Raw genomic sequence first — 24,120 nt, forward strand, 5'->3', positions numbered from 1 at the left:
GATCCAGATAACTCTGGGCATCCGATGGAGAATCAAAAAAACGAAGGGCTCCATCTGACATGCGAATCCTTAGACGTGCAGGGTACAGCAGCGCTGGTCTTAAATCCCTCTTATAGAATTCCGACATCACGGATCTGTAACGGACCCGTTGGTCCCAGATTGGTTTACTGAAATCTTCCACGAATCGGAACTTAAGATCCGAAAAATCAATGAAACCTTTAGATCGAGCGAATCGAAACAGTCTCTCCTTGTCTTGAAAGTAATGAAAACGTAAGATAACATGCCTAGGTCTATCTGACCTAGACGAGTATGATGGGATTCTGTGAACACGATCCAGTAGCGGTGGTTGGTCAGGAAATACAGTAGGGAATGCATCTTTTAAAAGTTGGGAGAAATATTTCATGGGGTTGTTACCTTCAGCGGCTTCCCTCACGCCAATCATTCGTAAATTCTGCCGTCGCATTCTAGATTCCAAGTCAGAGTTTTTAAAAGTCAAAAAGTCAAGTTTCTTCTTCATTACATTAATTGTTTCTTCGATTTTCCCCATCTTAAGCTCACTTTGTTGCGCGAATTTTTGAAGATCAGATATAGCCGACTGATGTTCCGCAATACATGTTTGCATCTTATCAATTAAATCGGCAATTTTCTGGAAATTAGTTGAGATTTCCGTATGAATCAGGTCTTTAACAAAGCCTGCAATTTCCGTACGAATCATCTCCCTAACAGAGGTTGAAATTTCCCTCTGAATTAACTCCGCTATCGCTTTCAAAGTCACCGGTGATTCAGTCGGAGGTAGATCCGTAGCTTTCGGTTTAACCGGAGGTTTACCATCCTTGCCGTCTTTCTCGTTCTTAGACATAGCAGATCTAAGTTCCATCCAGTTGTCGGAGAATTCAGTTTAATTCAAAGTATTGTAAGAGTTGATGCCTTAATGGTTAATTAAAGTATAGCTGACCATAGAGAAAAAAAACTCAGAGGTAATGGAGCGAGTCAAGAACGCGACTTCACTCCATGAGCGCTACCGGAAGTCCCCGGTAAATTTATTATCAAAGTACATACATGTCTCCATATACAACCCTGAGATTCGTCTTCTTGCAGGCAATCACAGTAAATACAAGACACGCAATAGAATCAATGAAAGACCACACCCAACAAGGCAGACGACAACCAGTGTGCATTAAAAAACTGCAAATACAGGAAAGAGAAAAAAGAAATAATAATAATAAATAAATAAGCAACAAATATTGAGAACATGAGATGAGAGTCTTTGAATGTGAGTCCAGTTGTGATCAAGTGAATTAAATTGAGTAAAGTTATCCCCTCTGGTTCAAGAGTTTGATGGTTGAGGGGTAATAATTGTTCTGAAACCTGGTGGTATGGGTTCCAAGACTCCTGTACCTTCTTACTGATGGCAGCAGCAAGAAGAGAGCATGGACTGAATAATGGGAGACCTTGATGATGGATGCAGCATTCCTGCAACAGGGCTCCGGGTAGATGTACTCAATGGTGGAGAGGGCTTTACCTGTGATGGACTGAGCTGTGTCCCGGTGAAGAAGAAATTCCCTCACTCGGGGATGGTGACTACTCAAGCCACTGAGTATACTGAGAGAGTAGATGAAAATTGGATGTTTCCCGCTCTGGAAGAATCTAGGACTACAGATGACAGTTTAAGAGATGCTAAGCTCAGACAGATGAGGATAATTTCCTCTCTAACTGGGTTTCACGTCTTTGAAATTCTGTTCAAAGACTTGTCTGAGCAGAGCCTTTGAATATTTTCAATGCCAAGAGATTCATGATAAGCAAAGAAATGAAAGGCTACCAGGAGTAGGTAGGGACACAGATAAGGTTTCAAATCAATACAATCAGTATCTTATTGAATGATGTTGCAGGATTCAGGGGATGAATAGCCCATCCTTGTTCGAATTCACATTGTCAAGAGTTTAATTTCTGAAGATGAAGGCCTGACGACATAAGCCGAGTGTAAGGGTGTGGTACTGGAGATAAAACTACAATCTTAATTGCACGGAGAAAGAGGCATGATCATAAGGTGAGCAAAATCACTGGACTCTATTCTGAAGGAGTTTAGACCTTCCTTCAGAAAAGCAGTGATTAACTCATGATTGAGCATGGTATTTAAATAAAGGCTGTATCTGAATAATGTCCATTTTTCAGGGCAATCCTTTAGCCGTCATGATTTTACTCAAGACTTTCAACAACATCCACATGCGGGCTGGTCAAGAAAGATAAAGACCAAAATTGGCCTGGTGGCAAGTAGTAAAATGGTGGTCGTCAACAGGTGACTTTGTACTTGAAGCGGCGTTTCTACTGGGGCCCTGTAGAGCTCAGTGCCTAGTCCCTTGTTGGCAATAATATGTTGATCAGTTAAATTAAATGTTTGCAGTTAAAACAAAACTATCTGTGAAATCAATAGTGAGGAAGAAAGCTTCAGAATGCAGAATATCAATGCTACTTCTCAGACCAAGTGACCAGTGCAAACAAAATTCAGTCGAGAGAAAATAAATTCATCTGGGGAGGAACAGAGAGATCTTGGAGTCTACATTCACAGTTCCTCAAAATGCAGTTGGCAAGACAAGACAGCTTTTTTTTATTAGATAGGTAGTTATTAGATAGCCACAAAGGCATGCAAGGATACTTTTCTCTATCATGGAAACAGAAGAATTTAACATGCTAGAATTGTACACAATAGTTAGGCTACAGCTTGACTAATATCCACAGATCTGAAAGATACAACTGCTCTGGAAAGGTTACAGAGCATATTAATGAGAACACTGCCAGAACTGAATCATGAGTAAAGAAGGGTATTGCTGGCACATGTTATTTCTTTTGACAGAGAGAGCTGAAGGGAAGTGTTATTCAGGGGTATAATATTACGAGGCTAAATATGATAATTTCCCTTCGATAAGGAGTCAAAACCAGGACACAGTCTGAAGTAATTACTAGAAGAATTTGAAGGGTGATGAAAATAAATCTTTCCCCCAGAGGGTGAATAACATTTCACACTCATTGTCTGAAAGGATAATTGAGACAGAGGCTTTCAAAAGTACCTGGATGTGCACTTGAAGATCAGCAACCTGCAAGGTATCACACCAGGTATCCGAAGGTGTGATTAGCTTGGGTAGTCCTTTGCCAACTGGCATGAACACAATGCCAATTTGTGATTTTTGTGTTAGGAGTTTGTGAAGGTAGGGAAAAACCTAAAGCAAATGTTTGGGGGGGTACGGGGAAGAAGGTAAGGAGGAGTGTGTCAACAGCACGTTTTAATAACCATAATGCAACCAATTTGCAACCATTTCTCATACCAAGAGCAAAACAAAACCAGATAATCCTTGGGCTAGGGCAAGTTTTTAAGTTATTCATATCAATGTACAGCCAAGTGCTAACAAGCCAGTTTCTGCAGCTTCTACCAACTACAGAATTTAAAACTAGTTTCATTAACACACCTTTCCATGTGCTAAGTTATTCGCTGTATGAAAAACTTGCTGATTGTCAAAATGCTGTAAATTCGAAGTGCTGGTAAGTCAGGTATTTCCTTTCGGGTTAAAATGCCAATGCTGGATCCAGTTCAATCCCCTCAAAAAACCAGGATAATGCAGTGGGATTTAATTGCCTGTGGCTTCTGATGCAGGCTTCAATTGGAATGCAGGGAAACTGCCCGGTGCTAACTACGTTTCTGAATCACGGCACACTTTGCCAGAGGTCCAATAAGTAGCCAACCAACAAAAGTGAAGTCATATTAGTTGGTGGCAAATTTCCGATAAGGAATTCTTTACTCAAGTGCGAACTTCATCCTTTCTCACTCAAAATCAGGAAGGATAGATGCCGTGTTTGCCAAGTTCCTTCCCCACATCAAACCCAATAGCTGCCACCTTTCCCATTAGTTTTCCTCTGTATGTTCTTGACTTTCTTCTTCTTGAATTGCATTACAACAATGTCCATTAATATATGCAGATCTGTGAGCCGGGTTTATGCGAGTCTCAATGTCAAAAAGTCCATAACCTTCTGAGGTAAAAAAAACTACTGTACAATCATACTCACAGCAAATATCAACTAACAGCTAAATCTTTAACTCACTCCTGTGAAAATCCTTCATGTTGCTGAATAAGTATTCAACTGCATATGATTAAGAAACTACTTGGAATATTGCTGTCCAAAAATAACAGTAATGATGTCAATTTAACATTGACCATAAAGAACATAGTTAGATACTTCTATTGAGGAGCCTTAAATTAGCTGTTTCATCACAGAGACCAACAATAGACATTTTACGAAATTTGCTGAACAATTCCAAGGTTTAAATACAAAACTCAAGCTCAAAATAATTACTGGAAATAGTTTAAGGAGCAAGAGACTGGCAATTGACAAACTACCTCAGTTTCATATCCTTGTACCCACTGACAGGCAAGATTAAGGCTATATTCAGATGAACAGCAAATTAACAGAAAGTAGACAGGCAGAACATGACAAGTCAGTGCAAGGGAAGACAGAGAGAAAGGATATTTGTGAACTCAAGGATATGAAGACATTAGAAGGTGCAAGCTGAAAGCATTAGAACTGTATAATTAACATACAAAAGAATTTGAAGAAATTTTTCAAGTCAGTGCGAGAGTAGCAAGCCATTTTTCATTTCCCAATTCAAGCGCCCTTGAGGGTATAAAGGTCAATCAGACAACAACAGTAAAATCATGCAGATGGCGCACCAGACAATACCACATTCCTTTGCCTGAAGGGCATCCTTGAATCATTTATGTACTTAAAACAATGTAGCAGCTTTTAAAGTCATTTTCTGGTACCAACTCACGAATTACCACATTTATTGAGTGCAATTTCCCAACTTGTCATGCAGGATTTGAGATCATCATTTCTCTCACTGGCCCAGTACTACAACCACCTTGGCACTTTACTCCTGGAATAAAAAATAAAACTAATGGAACCACTATGACTAATCCACATCCCATAAATAGCAATGCAAGCATGGTGAACTTATTTTATATTTATAGCCACTTCCATCTTGTAGGTAATTTCATTACATTTTCTCTTATAGAGTATTATTACTAAGATGTGAAATACATTGTACTGTCATGTTAACCATCTCATGGAGATTCTGTCAGAGATTACATAGAAACATAGAAAACCTACAGCACAATACAAGCCCTTCGGCCCACAAAGTTGTGCCGAACATATCCCTACCTTAGAAATTACTAGACTTCCCCACAGCCCTCTATTTTCCTAAGCTCCACGTACCTACCCAAAAGTTTCTTAAAAGACCCTATCGTATCCGCCTCCACCACTGTTGGGGGCAGCCCATTCCCCACTCACCACTCTGCGTAAAAAACTTACCCCTGACAACTCCCCAGCACCTTAAACCTGTGTCCTCCTGCTGCAACCATTTCAGCCCTGGGAAAAAGCCTCTGACTATCCACACGATCAATGCCTCTCCTCATCTTATACACCATATTATACATTACTTGATGCTCAAGGTACTGGAGGGCAGCTCATCGTTCAATATGATCAGAGCTTTGCAATTTTATTACCAACTTCATTCTTGTTGGTTAATTTTAATTCCTCGTAATATAAACAGCTTTCTCTATGTTATAAACATTCAATTGCCTTTACTTGTGGAACAGCTGAACTGAGGATAATGATACATCTTACCCAATGTGCAGCATTAAAGATACAAATATTAATTAAAGAGAATTCAAAAATATGCCATGATACACAGTAATTTAGATGAAAGAGAAATGCACAAATTATTAGTGCAGGCCATAAGGCCTTCAAGTATGCCCCACCATTTAATTATATGGTTGATCTATAATGACCTCCACTCCATTGCCATTTTTCTAACCCCTCCCCCATTTCCTCTATCTACCAAATATTTATCCACCTCTACTTCAAATATGTTCCAATGAGCCAGTTTCTACTACTCACTGAGGCAGAGAATTCTACATATACACTAATGCTTATATGAATAAAAATCTAGATAAACCAGTTTTAAATGAGTGGCCTCCTAGCTTGCACAGACTCATCCACAGGTGAAAATATCCCAATATCTACCATGTCAACCCCTCTTGGGATCTTATATGGTTGAATGAGGTTAACCTCTCATTCTTCAAGAAATATAGGCCCAAACTATTTCTTTGTTTTTTTTTTAAATTTAAGAAAGGAAATCAAAACTGCATGTTGTGCTCACCAATCCCTGCCCAACAGTGAAACCTCTTTATAAATGCTAACCCCTTTGCAATAAATGCAAAAAACACCACTTGAATTTTCAGCCACACTGAAACTACGTGCGTTTTTATGCTTCATACACGAGAACACCTCGATCCCTCTGTACTTCACTAACCATCCCTTTCCATTTAGATAATCTGCTTTTTGACTTCTTTTGCCTCACACTTCCACATATTAAAGTCCAAATGCCAAATCGCAAACTGAATGGCATCATTCAATTGCAAAAATAACCCAAAAGTGGGCATTTGGAAATGAAGAGCAGGAGCAGACACAAGACAATGAACACTGGAAGGTTAACGCTTGTTGGCCTCACATCCCTGACTGGCATTATTTATAGTAATCTCAGAACAAGAAGTTTCTGCATTAAAACAAAAGAAATAATGAGACTTCATTCCGCACCTCTAGGACCAGGAGAGATGTGTGCCTAATAGTATTAATTAACACAGTAAATACCTGTTAATTATCACATCAGAATCCAAAACCTGACCAATTCACTGAAGGGCCACAACTGGAGAGAGGATAAATGATGTGGCCTTTGTTTTCCACACTGTTGAAAACCAACCTGTGTTTCAATTCAATCCACATTAATACAGAGGTATGCAAATTTTTGAGGGGGTTAGATAAGGGTAAGTGCAAGTAAGCTCCCCCCCCCCCCACCACTGAGGTTGGGTGAGACTAGAACTAGAGGTCACAGGTTAAGGGTGAAAGGTGATGGGCTGAAAGGCCTGTTCCAGTGCTGTCCTGTTCCATGACTCTAATGACTAATAATGCACTGAGCACTTGTCAGTTTCAAACATACATTCCATGATTGATCAAATCCCTAAATAAATGGAAAATTGGTTGGAACAATCAACAATGGCAACAACCAAAGCAGCATGGATCTTCAACCTGATAGAACAACTGACATTTAAAAAGCTGTCTTTTCAAACTTGGAGCCCAAGATTAAGACTACCCATCAGATCAAAAAGGTTCTTACCCAGATCTATGCCTTGAGCATTAGGCTATTTTACATCTACCTCACTGTATTAAATCATCAACTGCTCAAGCAGTTCTTCAAAACTCAGCTGAAGTACAAGCCTTTACATTATATTTTATGAATTCTTCTCATGTCTCACACATTAAAACAACATGTCACTATATTCTTTTAATCATTTCTTTTAAGAATACTCTCTTCATTTTCTGCCTTCTGTGCATTAGCTATGCATTCCATTCAAACTGCTCCATCTACTATTTTGCCACTAATTTTATTCCAAGTATATTGGAAAACCTCACCAATTAACTTCCAATCTTTTCAGCCATCACATCTTGACACATCACATAAAAAACTATTTTTAACCTGTGTTTTTTCCCCTACAAGTCTCTAATAAATCCAATTACTAATGTAACTTCTTAACAAGATGGTTTCAGCCTTATGTCAAGTTTCATGACTTTGACCCATATTACCTCAATCTGAACTCCAACCAAGAAATCGAGTCCCCCCCCCCACCCCCTGCAACACATGCACTTTGCCATAACGAACATCACTCTTCCAAGATGCACACAGAGGAAGGCTTTTCCCAGCACAAGTTATACTGATAAACTTCACGTAGCTCCTGAAGCTTGTTCTTTATTTCTATCCCATCACACCATCCCTATTACAAAATATGAAGACTAACACATTTCCCTCTCAGCAAATACCTTACTTCAATACATGCCACATGTAGTCAAATCAAGACGCTTTTGATATGTTTCTTCCTTTAATTGTTCTGGGACGAAGTTGTGGCATTCCATTCAGGACTTTTTAAAGTCGAGGCTTTGAATAATTTCCCCTCTAACTATGGAGCATGGAGTCTTGGACTTCCACTTCTACTAATGGGCTATTATATTAACAAAAGGCTACAGCAAAACCAAAGATACAGCAATACAAATCCATCACCAAATTTCAGTCACAGTAACTGAAAGATTTACCAAGTAACCACATCAGCAAATTCAGTCTGTGTAGCCATCAATTGAGACTGCCGACTGGAACACTTCCAGTTACACTAATATAAACAATAAGTTACGTGTTAAATCAGGATTTTAAAAATAAGATTCAATGCACTTTATTAAATATCAAAGCACAAGGTCTTCTGGACTTTTATCCAATACATGTCTCAATCACTTTAGTATAATGGACTATTGCTGTAGCATACCAATGTCATAAATAAATCAAACAAAAGCTTGCTGACAGATAGTTAAGATAGATGTGTAGAAAATACTCAACATTACATTAGGGATGGCATGATTTTTCTGTATATGAAACTAGAGGAAGTATGAAAATTACAAATAGTTAAATCAGATAGCAATGTGCATGTAAGCACTACATTTGTCCCAAAATGGAGTCCTGCAACCTGTTAAAAGCAACCCAAAATATCTGCTTTTTGCATCTCCTCATAATTTGGCAGCTACACAATATTTTGATACAGAAGTACTGTGGAGACTAACTTCTATATACAAAAAAAATCCAACACATTTGCACACTCATTTTAATTCCACACTTTGGTAGGGGACAGGTGTCAATGGAAAACTATTAGTCAACAAGAACGCAATTGAATCATTATTCACAAATCCTTATCGCTACACTATACACACCCTCTCACACGACTTACATCTTCAAGGGCAAAAGGCACAAGATTTTTAAAAATGATAAAGAACATGCAAGGGTCAATGATTTCCAAGATTATTCCATGACATTTCTAACACTAGACCCTTCTGTTATTCATGGGGTGAGACAAGGGGGTATTGGTGGCAAAATAGTAAAAATGTTCATTCTATGCAGAACAAAAAAAAACTTCATTCTGAAAATACTTCCTTACCTTAGCAACAACTGTATTCTTTAATTACAATGATGGCACCATTAATGTGACTTGACATGTTTTACAAGTAGAAATCACTTGAGCAGTGATATCCAGATGTCAATCTGTGGGATGCTTGGGGAACTTGGATCACAATAATTCAGTTTTTGAAATCCAATTAACACAGTTCTATCTTTCTTGCTGGCTTCTCCAGCTAACTTTAAAGGCCAGAGCTCTGGTGCCTCAGAGGTCCAAACACAAAAATAGAAAAAAATGTAACCCTTGGTGACTTTAAAAGGGAACATGCAACTATTTTTTGTTTCACAGGGGCTAAAGAGTTCCAGTATCCACTTACAAACTGCAAGCTTGGAAATCCCTACAGTTACGGCAACAAAATGGAACAATAGTTCTTACCTTCAATGTATAAAGACCCATCCGCCCTGGAAGTCTGTAAAACATTCCATCATCTGCACGAGAATTAGTGTGAAGCATAGCATTCAGACATGCCAAGGGAGATGTTCCACTACATAAAATAGATTAAAAAGCACATTTTATGTAAATACCTTGTATTAAGTTCAGATTGGCACAGTGGTACATATTCTGCTCCAATTGGCCAATTTCCCTATCTTCTTTTAAATTGTACCGGCAAATAATGCTGAAAACAGCAGCTCAGTGATCACAAAAGTCATGTTTTGATTAACTTCGTAGTATTATTTTGAAACATTACTTGCCAATTGCTCAGCCTTGTGATTCGTACTAGTCTACACCACTTTGCCTCAAGATGGATGAAGCATTTCAGATTTGTTTCTCCATAAACAAATATTGAAACAAAGGTTGGAACCCATTTGGTATTGTTCAATACTATTTATAGGCATGTAACTTTCTGCTATCATGTCATATAACATTTTTGAAATAGCTTTACCTTTCCCTTTTAGGAAATCGTTATTTTGATGCATATTTTTAGTACTGGCTCTCTGCTGTCCCCATCAATACACAAGCCTAATCAGAGCCCTCACTGTTACAAAGGGATTTGTTTTGTTTTTACAATGATATACATGATCAAAGTTTATTTGTATGGATTTCAATTGCTGTATATTTAACATTCAGAAAACATCCCATTCAAGAGGAATTCGATACTCAAAATTTGTGAGCTAACTTTACCTCTGACGATCCATATTTCACCAGACAGAACAGCAATGATCAGTTCCCTATACAAGGTATTATGTATTGGACAAGGGGTGATTAGACAATGTTTGTGAATCAAATCTTACTGTTCTGAGTAGGGAGAAGTAAAATTAAAACAAAAGGAAAACAGTATGTGACTGTCATCAGATCAAAGCATACACTTCCCTATACTGAGAGGTTTTACATGGAAAATGAAATCACAGGTGTACCATGATACCTCCCAAAGGAAGCATAACCAAAATTGACATTTCAAAAAGGAACTATACCGAATAATTTCTCCTTTGCATTTACCATTTATATTCCATTGTACCCAAACATCATTCACATTTACAAGAGTGTAAAAATACTCCACGTAATCACTGTATGGCATCAGCAAATGTTTATACCAAAAAGTATCACTGATTATTAAACTCACATTTTAAAGTATTATCAGGTGACCATGCAATTCACTGGTGTCTTTTCATGACCAACTCAAGCAGCCTCATCACCAAACAGAAATCTTAGACTTATGGACTATTGCTTTATTTTAGAACAAATATTGCAGCAGCAGTCCCTAATAACTACTTACACAAGCCAATGAAAGCATCTAGTGGCAAAAAAACTCTCAGATTAGCAACTGCAATACCAGACAGGCGTCAGTATCTTAAGTGTTTAATATTTTTTCAGATCTGCAATGTTTTGAAAACTATTTCTAGATCTACAATGGGTCATATCACTCATTAGATTTAATGGACATAAAATTCTGACTGTGCTGTTTTCAACGTTTTTAACATCTTCGAATTCAACATGGATCAACTTAAGTGGGGTCAACACCACATTTAAAAAGCAGATCATAAACCTTGCTCGCTCAAGCCACCACTCCTGCCAATTTGTTAGCAAACAAAATGAGATGTTTCCCAAATCAGTCATTTAATCAGAACACTTCCCATCAACTCAATGACCTCCACAATACACGTTTTCTTTAAATTCCATGCCTAAAATAGGAAAAAGAGAACTAGTCAGGTAAAAAGTGATATTTCTCCCAGGAAATGCCAAATTTGGCAGACTGAGAAAAAAAACCTCTGCTGGCTATATTCCTCAAGTAACACTATTTCTCAAAGCCAAATTACACACATTATTACTCAAAGGTAGTCAGCAAGGCAATTTCCAACAACTCAGAGAACATGAGTGATTATGAGATGCAATTTAGGCCCTGCAAATCACAACCTATTACAGAGTAATAAAGCACAATCCCACTACATATCTCTTCAATGCTTTATAGCCTCTGAAGTGGCTTGGCAAACCAAGGCATCACAAAATAACTACAACAAAATAAAGGACATATCAGATGAGCTTATTGGAAATAATTAACAGTGTCCAAGTGTTCGGTCTTATTCAGCTCTGCCCAGTTAACTGGAAATTTTCACCAACACTTGTCAACAGGTGATCAAGTCATTGCTGTCTCTGCATATGAATTATGCAATAACTTGACAACAGCATTCAGGAGTTTTACCAATTGATAACCATTCCCAAACCTGAGAAATGTGAGAGAATGCTCACAATCTCCTCTATGAATATAATGGCATCACATACATACGACCAGCCGAGCTTCATCACAAGTGAAGTTGTTTATTTGCAGAAAGAACCCAGTGAAGACTGGAGTTCAGTCCTGCTGAAGGGTCTCAGCCCAAAGCGACGACTGTACTTTTTCTCCCCCATAGATGACGCCTGGCCCACTGAGTTTCCCAGCATTTTGTGTGCACTGCTTTGATTTCCAGCATCTGCAGATTTTCATTTGTTTGTGACCAAATAAACAGAGCCTGGCCGCCATTGCCTTTACCCCAGAATAGCATTCAATTTAAGAACGGAAATGGCAATTCTTCCAAATAAGATTTCACAAATCTGGTAGTATCTAGATACTACCTGTTAAAGTCACTAGCAACACAATTAATACAAACAAAATGCTGGAGGAACTCAGCAGGTCGGGCAGCATCTTTGGAGGGGAATAAAGAGCTGACATACTAGTTTCAGCCTGAAACATCGGCTCTTTATTCCTCTTTTTGTGCGTGTTACTTTAGACTTCCAGCATCTGCAGAATCTCTTGTTTTTAATCAATACATCTGTGTGGTCAATTCAAGTACTTTGATCAACCACAAGCCCACGTCTTGTCCTGGTGAATATTTTAGTGCTGAAGTCTCACCATGACCATTTGAAAATTAACCATGTTGTGGTACAATGAGCTTCCATTGTAACAAAAAAAAGCATCTTAGTGTGATTTCACTACACTTTCCCATTACAATGGCTTTTCAGGAACTATTTAAAATCTTAAAATGTGTTATTTAGAATTGAGGGTATCACACACTATCAAAATGATCCCATTAAAGATTCCTAGCGTCAGCTATGGTTGCCCACACGCAGAGTGTGAATACTAAACGGTACACAACCCAGTTGTGTACACCAGGTTCAAGCTGAGTCTGAATGTTTAGTCTGGCAAAAAAAAGTTAAGGTCAGTCAGCCAATATTCTAATGAAGCTAGAATGATTTCCAGTGTGTTCATGTTATGATGCATTTCTGTTACTATTTTTGGGCAATTTTTGAATTGGGACGGCCTACAGATAACAAACACTGAACTGAACTGAATATGCCTGGACTCCTTCGATTTTGAGTTTTATATTTTGTGTTTCTTTGGGGTTTTTTGTTGCTATGGGGGGGGGCTGATGTTTTTCTTTGAATAGGTTGCATGGTCTTCTTTGTTTCGTGGCTGTCTGTGGGGAAGATGAATCTCAGGGTTGTATACTGCATAACGACTTTGAATCTTTGATTTGCTTAGTATTACTGTCATTGCCCTCTGTTCTCGATCAATTTTTGGCATTCCATTTTCAAACAGGTCAAAATGCTGTTTGAAATTATGCTACTTACAGCAACGATCACATCAGGTTGTGAAAAATAATAACAAATTTAAGCCACTCCTGGGTAATGAAAAGGTTCCGTTTTTACAGATACAGCATGTTGATTTGGCCACAAGTTAGAATAAATACTGACACAAAAAATCAGTAAATATGGTAACCACATCCATAGTATTATAATGAACGGCATCTAAAGCACACATGACTAATAAAAAAAAATCTAAAAGTGATAAGGAAACTAGATCTGCCATTTATACGGAGCAAGTGTTACGTATGAACATCAGACCTATGAACTTATAACATTATTGGAACTTGTTTTTATCCACAGGTGTCCATAGTCGAGTATACGTAAACAAGGGATGGCTTGTGCTATGATCCAGTCAAGTTCAGATTGGCTGTCCAGATCTCTAATTTTATTCCCAAACCCATTTTTCTATTTGTGTATAAATGTAACGTGACAAGGTATTATGCCCCGTCACAAACGTCTGAAGCTTTATTCCCAAACTTTGCCAAAGATTACAGAGTGTAATGCTTTAAAAAAAAACTCAGGGCAAAGCCAGGAGCAGTAGAGTCACAGAAAAGTACTGCACAGAAACAGGCCCTTCAGCCCATTCAGCACATGCCAAACCATTTAAAGTGCCTTCTCTCGTTGACCTGCCCCAGGACCATAGCCCTCCATACCCCTCCCATCCATGTACCTATCCAAATCTGTCTGAAATATTGAAATTGAGCTTGCATGCACCACTTGCGCTGGCAGCTCATTCCACATTCTTACGATCCTCTGAGTGAAGTTTCCTCTTGTTCCATTTAAACCTTTCACCCTTAACCCATGACCTCTAGTTGTAGTCTCACCCAGCCTCAGTTGAAAAAGTCTGCTTGCTAGACTCCTCATTATTTTGTACACCTCTATCATATCTCCCCTCAATCTTCCACATTCTAAGGAATATTCTTAACCTATTCTCGGGGAACTGATTTAGAACCGCAGGGTAAACATCACTGACTGTTTCAATGCAAGGGGACATCAGCTGGCCTTGCCCATTCTACAGTCAAATCAAGTATCAACATTCATCATCTTGGATGTATGGTGACATTCTAGTGGTTTGCTGGAACTTGCCCCAACAGAAGACAGTTGTATTGATGAAATCAGAACAATATTCAATTAACAAAACAAGTAAAATTCAAACTGAATAACAGCACTTGAACAACAGAAGTTACTGTTGCCTTACACTGAAATGCATCCTTCCATATTTTGACCCAAGAAGCTAAGTGGAACCATAACCAAAACAACATTTGGTAATAACACTAAAGCTACGCTACCCGGTAAGAAAAGATATAATTGAGAAATAGAATCTGCAAAGGAAATCAGATTTGACTTGCATATATTTAAAATGATAAAACTTGAAAATTAAAAAAGGGAATGTATTTGAAGATGTACTCTATTTGAAGATTAACTCAGTCGTTAATCCCACAAAGGCCGTTACCCAACTGACAGTTGAGCAAGTATGAAAAAAAAGCAATGGGGGGGGTGGTGGAGGAGGTGGAATTTTCACAGCACAACTGCAAAAGGAGCCATTAATTTTAATTCTCTCTTACAAAAGGATACTGCTGATCATCATTGCAAGGCTTTACAAATTCCTTAAATTGGTAAGACACACTGCCCTTGGATGGATAAATTCTCACTCATGGCTAGCAACGCTTGTTAATATCAGTTGGATCCAAACACAGTTTCAATGTGAATAATAACTGGGTGTGCAAATTCCACATTCTTGGAAATAAGCAGCACAAACAGCCCTTGAAGATAATGTCAAACAGACTAATAAAATTCCACAAGTCAGACTAAAATGCAATGAACAACTTAGCGCACATTTAGGCAAGCCAGTTGACAATAATATACTAGTTTAAAATTGTAGTAATAACCAAAGTATTATAATCAAGTTTCAACATGCATTTAAAATTACTGGGTTTGTCAACTGTATGAAATTAATTCGTAGTGGGGTAGGGGTGATGGAATTTCATGAGATATTAGATTCTAATGAGTGAGTTTACTCAGGAACGGATTCTATTCTACTTCTTAAAAAGCTTGCTGCTGCTGCAGCCATCTGTTTAAACATTCACAGCCCTGGGGCCCATCTCAGATGTCAAACTGTATCTTGCACTCCATTATTTATGCAATAAGTCACCATAAGCTTAAACATACTTTTCAACTCATTTCAACTAAGGTTTTAATGGATGAAAAAGTTGAGGTTGTTACATAAGGGAAATTCAAAAGTGAATTGGAAAGATATTACCTTACTACAGAAAATCCTGCACACTTGTAAAAGCACAAACTTAGCTGGAGGAATTTTATAGAATTTCACCAACAAGAAAATGAACATACAACAGCTTCCAAGTTATCAGTTCTCATGAATCATGTGAGCAACCATCCCTGAAAGTGAGCTTCAATACCCGGTTTAAAAAGAAAGAACAAGCATCGCTCTATCAAAATAAAATTTCATCGGTAAAGAAAGCCAACAGCAGGCTAAATTGTCAGTGCATCAAAATAAATCGGCTGAAGAAACACCAGTGCAGATACTTCTGTTAATTTTCAACATTACTTGCTTCATCACATGGACCTAGACAATCAGCGTGAACTGGCCATTTGAAACATATCACACTTCAACGCAATTTTACTCAGCATCCAGGTTTGCAGTTCTATTCAGGATCCATGGTCAGCAATGTGAAGCAGGACTCTGGACCATTTTTGTCCCCTCGAGTCTGCAGCATGAGGTCAATTGTTACTCTCGAACCATCAACTTAATAATATCAATAAATTTAACACCCAACAGGGACCAAAGTGAGATCCTTTTTCTTTTCAATGCTATTTGATTACTTCCTCAGACAAAACAAAACAGCAACATTCCATAAAGCTGCCCCTCCCTCAGATTTTTAGAACTTAATGACTGAGGACATTTTTAAAAAAAGCAGCTAAAGCAGAGCACACGACTCCACTTACTCACCATGACAAAAAGAAAAAGATTGCTAATTGGCAATTAACAACATTAATAGGACAAGAACAGAAATTATTTGATGGGAGTACAATTAAAAAAGCAGAATAATTATCAATTGTTGTAAACAAGTGGGGTGGGGGGGGAGCGAAAAGTGGTCATTATGATCTGAAATTACAGGAATTGACAAGAGCTCAGACAACTCCATACACCTAACTGAAAAAGCTGAAGTTGCAGTTCACAATCCTAAACTTCATGCATAGTTGCACAGACAAGAGTGGGCTGGAAAATTAAATTGGCAGGAAGCTCAGGGTCACACATGAAGACAAAACAGCAACATTCCATAAAGCTGTCCCTCCCTCAGTGTTTGGCTGATCATACTATGGCTAGTGGGAGCAGTTGTTAAATGGATGTTCCCCTTGAATGGTGGGATGAGATGTACTCAAAGGGGGCAAGTGTACAAGCACAGAAAGATACACAGCAAGGGGAAGACAGCAAGGCATATATCAAGAGAGTGAGTAAAGGTCCTTGTTAGGTAGTGGCAGAATCAGCAGAGGACAACTGATTAAATTGGAAGTTGGAGGGTGGAAAGATCAATAGCAATTCTATAGTGACCATGGGAGAGAGAAACTGCATGAGCTAGAGTGAAGAAAGGGGTGCCAAAGGTATACCTTACTGTTAGCCACAAAGCAATGTGATGTGCCTCTACAATAGGTTAAATCCTAGGAATGAAAGGGTTAATGTAGGAAGAACATTTGATGGTTCTGGCCCTGTACTTGGAGCTTAGAAAAATCAGGAGGGATCTCACTGAAACATATAGAATATTGAAAGGGCTAGTAGAGTGCACATGGAGAGGATGCTTCCTATGTGGACAAGTCTAGGACCAGAGGGCACAGCCTCAAAATAGAAGTATGACCATTTAGAACAGAGGTGAAAAGGAATTTCTTCAGATAGAAAATGGCGAATCAGTAGAAGTAATTGCCATGGGCAGCTCTAGAAGTCAACTCATTGGGTATACTTAAAGCAGTGGTTGTTAAGTTCTTGAATAGTAAGCGTATCAAGTATTATGGGGAAAAGGTAAGATAATGGTGTTGAGTGGGAAAATAAATCATGATTGAAGAGTGGTGCACTCGAGGGGCCAAATTGCCTAATTCTGTTCCCTTGTCTTATGGAGGAAATAGCTGTCAAGCTACAGTGCACAGGTAGGACAGCATTTGGTCCACATGGCAACACTGCTATAGTGACTTCAGGATGGATAGCAAAGGAATAATGAAATTAGGGAACATACAATTCACATTCACCTAGGATACAGATGAAATTGTAAGAGGAAGCATAAATCATGTCTGAAATGGGCTCGTCTTATCAGCTCAACAGCTCAGCTAGCATTCACGTCACTAGCTCCTCAATATGAGATTGGAGGAGAGGAGGTAATGTAAGGAAAACAGAACATGATGACTGAGTAGCCATGATACTTAACAAGCTAACCCAGCATCATCTTCAAGAACAGTATGAATTTAAATTCAGAGAAGAATGTGATAACATGGGCCAGCATCTAAATATTAAGCTTTCAATGGTTGTGAAAATTTAATTACCTCTTGTATGATCTCAATGACATCCCCCACACACATCCCCAACACCTAGCACTGTGGTTGGAGAAACCAAGTGTCAAATCTTGGTATTGCTACATATGGAGAACAGATTTTTTTAAAAAAAGAAAGAACCAGAAGAAAGAACATGAAGGGGATGGAAATATGCCCTACAAATCCAGACTGAAAGTAATGGAATAGAAATTACTGTTGGTGATCAAATCAACATTTAAGGACGCTTACTATTTAAATCCCTCATGCTATTTTAAGATGTATTCAAGTATTTATTTAAACCAGCTAAATGCTTAAAACTATGGTCAGATTCAGGGGAAAATTAATCAGTGCATCTAATAATCAGTGCTTTCCAGGCTGAAGAAAACTTAATATAAATTTGAACCGAGTTCACTGAAAAATATTGTAATGTTTGGAAGAAAACAAAAGAAGTTAATTCTAAATGTCTGAAACTCATATTTGATGCAGCTTACGTTTAGTTTGGGCCAAGGAATGCTGAGCAATAATTTAAATCCCACCATTTTGACAATGTTAAGCCACTTATGTGAAGTTTATAAAACGGGCATAATCCAGGAACTAAATTACTGCCAACAAGTTGTTGAACTCTGTTTTACACACACAATTTATGGTGCAATTGATATTTGGCTTCTTGTGTGGTATATCTGGTGGAAGCAGTTTCTGTAGTTCAGAAATTGCAAAGAGCAGAGAAATACAAAAATCATAGACACAAATTCCTACTGCAAGATTACAAGCATGATTATTAATAATGGATTAGAAGCACACTTCATTCATTCACACAACAGAGCACCTTATAGTAAAGCAATCTCTCCATTGCAACCTTCATGTAATACAGACACGCTCCTTCTTGTCACTTGAATGGAATTGGAAGCTCAGTAGTGCAGAGATAAAAAGGCAAATTTCACCCCATCTGGCAATGACGGAAATAACTTGCAATTATAATCAAATCGCAATATGCTTCATAGAATATTACAAACTTCTTTAGCCATTTTTAAAAAAATTTTATGCAACACAATATCTTTCTAATAGTGCTGGCCCATTAAAAGCATAATGAATAGAGCACCCACTTATTCCCCACTGCTTTCATAGTAATTTATTATGAAAGGATTTAAAGGACTTCCAGATCCATTATGGCACCCTTCTCTGGACAGCTCCTTCAATAGTTCTCCCATTACTTTGGCTCCTCCCCAATGACAGACATTGCACTCAACAACAATTCAACACTGCCAGCGGCTTCTTGAAGAAAAAGCTAACATCTTATGTAATGTTACTACCTTACGCATCCCTGGGGATTTCAATTCAACATCCATGTACCTATCCAAGCTTCTGTTAAACGTTGAAATCAAACCCGCATCCGCCATTTCTACTGGCAGCTCTTTCCACACTCGCACCACCCTGAGTGAAGAAGTTTCCCCACTAGGTTCCCTTTAAACCTTCCACCCTTAACCAAATACCTCTAGCTGTAGTTTCTCCCAAACTCAGTGGAAAAAACATGCTTGCACTTACCCCATTTATATCCCTCAATTTTGTAGACCTCCATCAAATCCCCCCTCATTCCCCTAAGCTCCAGTGAATGAAGTCCTAACCTGTTCAACCTTTCCTTGTAACTCAGGTCCTAAGTCCTGGCAACATCCTTGAGAACTCTGTCTGCACTCTTTCAATCTTATTGATATTTTTCCTGTAGGTAGATAACCAGAACTGCACAGATTACTCCAAATTAGCCTTCACCAACATCTTACACACCTTCAACATAACATCCCAAATTCGATACTCAATACATTGATTTACGAAGGCACTGGCGAGACACAGCGACATTTTGTGGGAAGCAAGCAAAACTACTAACTACTCTATTAAATATACTTTTTCTGGACTATGATCACTGCAATCCACAGCCTGTAATTTCCCTTTGGGAGTTGTACTTTTGAATCGTCTGTATGATCTGACATTTTTGTGGTATCCTGAAGGATTCAGCAAACTGGACTCTTGAGAATGCAGATAAAGCAGCTATTGCTGGAATGGACTTGGGGCCGAATAGAAACTTTGGGCTGAAGTGAAGCAATGGGGCCCAGGCCAAAGAGTGGAAAACAAACCAATGTTTAGCTGATTTAAGGGCCAAGCCAGATTTAAAAATTCAGGGCCTCCAGGCCAAGGACAAACTGATTTCCAGCTCACTACTCAGAGGCTTTACTCGTCTTACCACTGAACTGGCTTAACGGCTGCACCCTGCAGCCTTCAAACTCACTTTCAAGGACTCAGAGGTTTATGCTCTGTGTACTAAATGTTTACCTTTTTAATGTTTGCACAATTTGTTCTTTTTCTGACCAATAAATGGTAAAATAAAACAGTTCATAATTTTAACAATAGACATAGCCAATGCATGTTATCCTAAGTTCAGCCTCATACATGATTAAGATATTTCACTTTTATCCAAAGTTTGGATACACAAATCACTTATGTATGGACATGTATAGCACAAGGCTGCATTTGTGGAATTGGCAATAAGTTTAGTGGACAGGGCGGACGAGAAGAAACTAACATCTACTTGAATGGAATAAAATCAATTCAAGTCATAAAATAGCTTTAAAAAAATTGACAATCTCAAATTAATTATATAATTCAAGTTTAGTTTGTGAAGGAAACAAAACCCATAATGAAACCATTTTAGAATTGAAAAGTATCAGTTTGGCTTTCACATGCTAACGAAGCAGGTAAAAGCACAAAACAGAGGTGGCATACTATGTTTGCCATGTTAGTGTTTAACTTCCAGTGTCAAGAGAGACGAGGACACCGACACAAAGCTGTCATGTAACCTAACTCCTCAGTTAATTATCTGGGTAAACGTAAAATGAAATTGCAGATGTGCAAAATGCAAAAACTCCAAGCCCACTGTCTAACATGACACAACCGCAGAGCAGGACACGCTTCTGCTCTCTAAACTGATCACGCAATTATAGGAGAAGCCAAACGGGGGGAGAATTTTTTTTCCCAGTCAAAGGGACCTGGAATTAAGTGCCATGACACCACAATAACTGACATTAGTCCCAATCGCCATTCTTCTCCACCCCTCCCCCCCCACCCAATCGGCAAGAAGTCAGAATGAAGAACTGTAACAAATAACGAGCCTAACATTTACCTTTGGCAAGTTAAACCAATGTCCCTTGGTTCTATTATACTCATCTTTTTTTTAAAAAAATATTTTGCACAGGTCAATGAACTCACATCAATGACAAGACACCAATCAATCCATTCTGTTGAATAGTTTCCATTTCCTCAAACCTTCTGCTGTGCAAACAACCAAAACTGGCCACAGTATTATTTTAGTCACTGGGGTAAACCTTAGCTCATTCAAGGTCTTGAATAAGCAAAAAATTCCACCGTTATAATATTTTGTTTACATTAATATACGCATCAATATTCTCTTCAGTTTTGTAACCTGACGAACTAGCAGCAGAATGTCAAAGTTTCATGAGCTATAAGCACAGAGTTCTCATGCCACTCAGCTTTGAGACGACAACTTCTAAGATACGAGGGGTGATTGATAAGTTCGTGGCCTAAGGTAGGAGATGAGGAGAAACTTCAAACTTTCTGCATTTTCACTCAGAGTTGAACTGCATGTGCATGTAACGAGAGCTGTATAACTTGTCTCCTTCTACCTTAGGCCACGAACTTAACAATCACCCCTGCTGTGGACCACCTGGAGGTCCAAGACACTCTCGTTACATGCACATGCAGTTCAACTCTGAGTGATAAGGCAGGAAGTTTGAAGTTAATAACCCATCTCCTTCTACCTTAGGCCACGAACTTATCAATCACCTTTACTGTGGACCACGTCTACAAAGATAGGATTCGTATGCTCCATGACTACTGGACTAAGTGTGTACATGTAGGAGGGGACTATGTTGAAAAATAAACGTGCTAGTTTTTCTAAAATTTACTCCTTCTACCTTAGGCCACGAACTTATCAATCACCCCTTGTATGTACATCTGTAAACTTTACAGAACACTTGCTTCAAAGTTAAAACAAGACACAAGAACTCCTACTTGATTAAGCTAATCCAAATGGGTTTGCACAACTTCACTTAAGTTAGTTAAATATAGCCAATGACTTTAATTCCTTGTTTTAAATATTTAGGGATCAAATATTTAAACAATTGAATAAACAAATGATGAAATAGAAAAAAGAAAATCAAAATACCAGGAATTTCATCATAACCTACAGTCGAAGCTTCGAGTCGTGATTGTGGTCTCATCTTAATTTTCAATCAGATTTCAAAAGCATTCAATAAGCATCTGAAGTTTCCTTTGCAAGACGTGAGAAGGATTTTTAAGATTGAATTGGACAGCATGCAGTACAATTACTAACTCGCATTTATGTAGTGCAATCAAACATGAACAACTCTTGGTATTTTACGGAAGTGCGAAAGGACATGGAAGTGAACAGGATTAGGGACCAAAGATGATAATAAGCCCTAGTTTCTTGAAAGGGGTAGTCGAATACGATTTACTATCTGCCTTCTCTCCATTAGTTTCTCAATGTGACTGTACCATAGGTAAAACAGTATTTGGACATTTACATGGAACCAATAGAAAGGGAGTTTAAAATTCATACAAAACAGCAGCAGTAATGAGAAAAACATTGTCAAAAGAGCATCAATGGCATTAGCTTCCATATATTTGTATTTATGATTTCAGCTAATGCAAATAACTTTGTGAATTTGAGAATGGTAATCATTTATTTTCTGAAAAAAGTGAAAAATCCAGACTACAATAAAATAAAAGAATTGGAAAAGTATTCTGCAGTTTTGTATTCTTTTAAAATTAACAGTGACAGGTGGTAGTGAACTACAACAGTAATATCACATTACATAACCAATGTGCTCCACAGCTAACTTTATGCCTCATAAATAAAAATACCTATCAGTTTCTTTCTTCTTGGAGGTAGAAAACTAATGAAAAAAGATAACTGAAGTGCAGACTCAGCACTTCTGTGCAATGCAATCAACGTTTTATAAAGCTCATTGTTCAGTCTGCTGCACACATAGACAGATACAAAGCAACTCTACGTGGGCAGTCCATCAAATTAGCAGGGGGAGAAAAAACAAGGAATAAAAGTCATTACTCATATAACCCATAATTCAAGTGGCATTGTTAAGCCAGTGTGAAATCCTTCAGGAAATGTTGCTACACTAATTTAAAAAAAAATCAAAATAACAAAACACAGCATTTTTAAGGGTGTACTTCCTTTACAGTTGCAGGCTTGCCGTGAGAATTTCTTAGCAATTAAAGCCCACATCCACACAAAGCTGGCCTGACACAAGAACATAAAATGGCACACTGAAGGGAGGTTTATTCCACTTCAGAGTAAAGCTCCATATCTAGCATACATTCCAAGTATGAATTGGAGAAATATGGTTGTAGTTTCCCAGCAACACTAAACACAGTACACTTAAAATTACTGATCATAAAATAGCAATTATCAACAAGGTTTTTTTTTTGAAGAAGTTTCTGTTCACAAGGAAATGATTACTGGGATGATTAAAAGCAATGTAGTTTTAGTGGCAACTGCTAACATTTCTTGTAAAATAATGTCTGGCTGTGGTTTGTTGAATCTCAATAAAAGAAACCAGAGCTGTTTATATTGGCACCAGAAAGAATGAAGTCTACAATGCCTAATATTGCACAGAACTAACTGTAGATTAATAAATACTTTGGCATTTCCTACTTTCCTCAAGCTACAAAATAACTCTCAAACTTCCGATGTTTAATATGTTTATTTTATTCCAAGTCAACGGATTTACACCCTGCTAAACACAAAGTTTAAAGGTATTTATATTTTGAGAGCTAGTATCAAATTAAGCAAAGTTAATTTTTTTTTATGTCCAGTTGCCAAGTTCTTTTTTTTTTTGAAAAATGGCAAGAAGTATACATAGCTAGAAATATCTGGGATAATAAATCAAACAAAGTCTAAAAGTTTAAAAACATATCTGAACCTATCTAATGCATGTACAATACTAAACACACTGGCACTTATGAATCATCCCTAGAAATACAGACAAGTGTGTTTGCTTTTGTGAGTATGTCAGTTAACACAAAAATATACTACCATAAGGGAATGCAGTAAACCGATCAAGAATATGATGATTTGTGAAAGTTAAATCACAGGTTACTATTATTAGGTGAAGAAAGCTGCACCTATATCAAGATCATTCAATCATTGTCTTACAAATTATTTTATCAGCGCTAAGAATTAGCTCTTACTTAGCAGTAATTATATATCAACATTATTCTTGCATTTTTAGTTTTAAGCAACATGGTTATCTTTATATATTTTGGCTTAATTATCTTACCTTCTACAGCCATTGCATCACGAAACACGGGCATGAAAAAGGAA

The 24,120-nt window shown here is 37.9% G+C and overlaps 1 protein-coding gene across 8 annotated transcripts in view; it reads right to left on the bottom strand.

Moving 5' to 3' along the window:
* The window catches only part of asxl1 (ASXL transcriptional regulator 1), a 124,352-nt gene that overhangs the window by 75,039 nt on the left and 25,193 nt on the right, over positions 1-24,120 (bottom strand). For 2 of the 8 annotated variants that reach the window (XM_063041314.1, XM_063041313.1), the window contains exon 1: positions 9,474-10,221. The exons of 1 other annotated variant lie outside the window; for it this stretch is intronic. In XM_063041314.1, the coding sequence (XP_062897384.1) occupies positions 9,474-9,551 (78 nt within the window). In that variant the 5' untranslated portion in view covers positions 9,552-10,221. Of the gene's footprint in view, positions 1-9,473; positions 10,224-10,659; positions 11,209-24,120 lie in introns of those variants that run through there. 5 more of the 8 variants (XM_063041311.1, XM_063041308.1, XM_063041309.1 and 2 more) reach the window with 4 other exon arrangements.

The sequence above is a fragment of the Mobula hypostoma genome, chromosome 2 (genome assembly GCF_963921235.1).
Source record: "Mobula hypostoma chromosome 2, sMobHyp1.1, whole genome shotgun sequence".
Lineage (NCBI taxonomy): Eukaryota > Metazoa > Chordata > Chondrichthyes > Myliobatiformes > Myliobatidae > Mobula > Mobula hypostoma.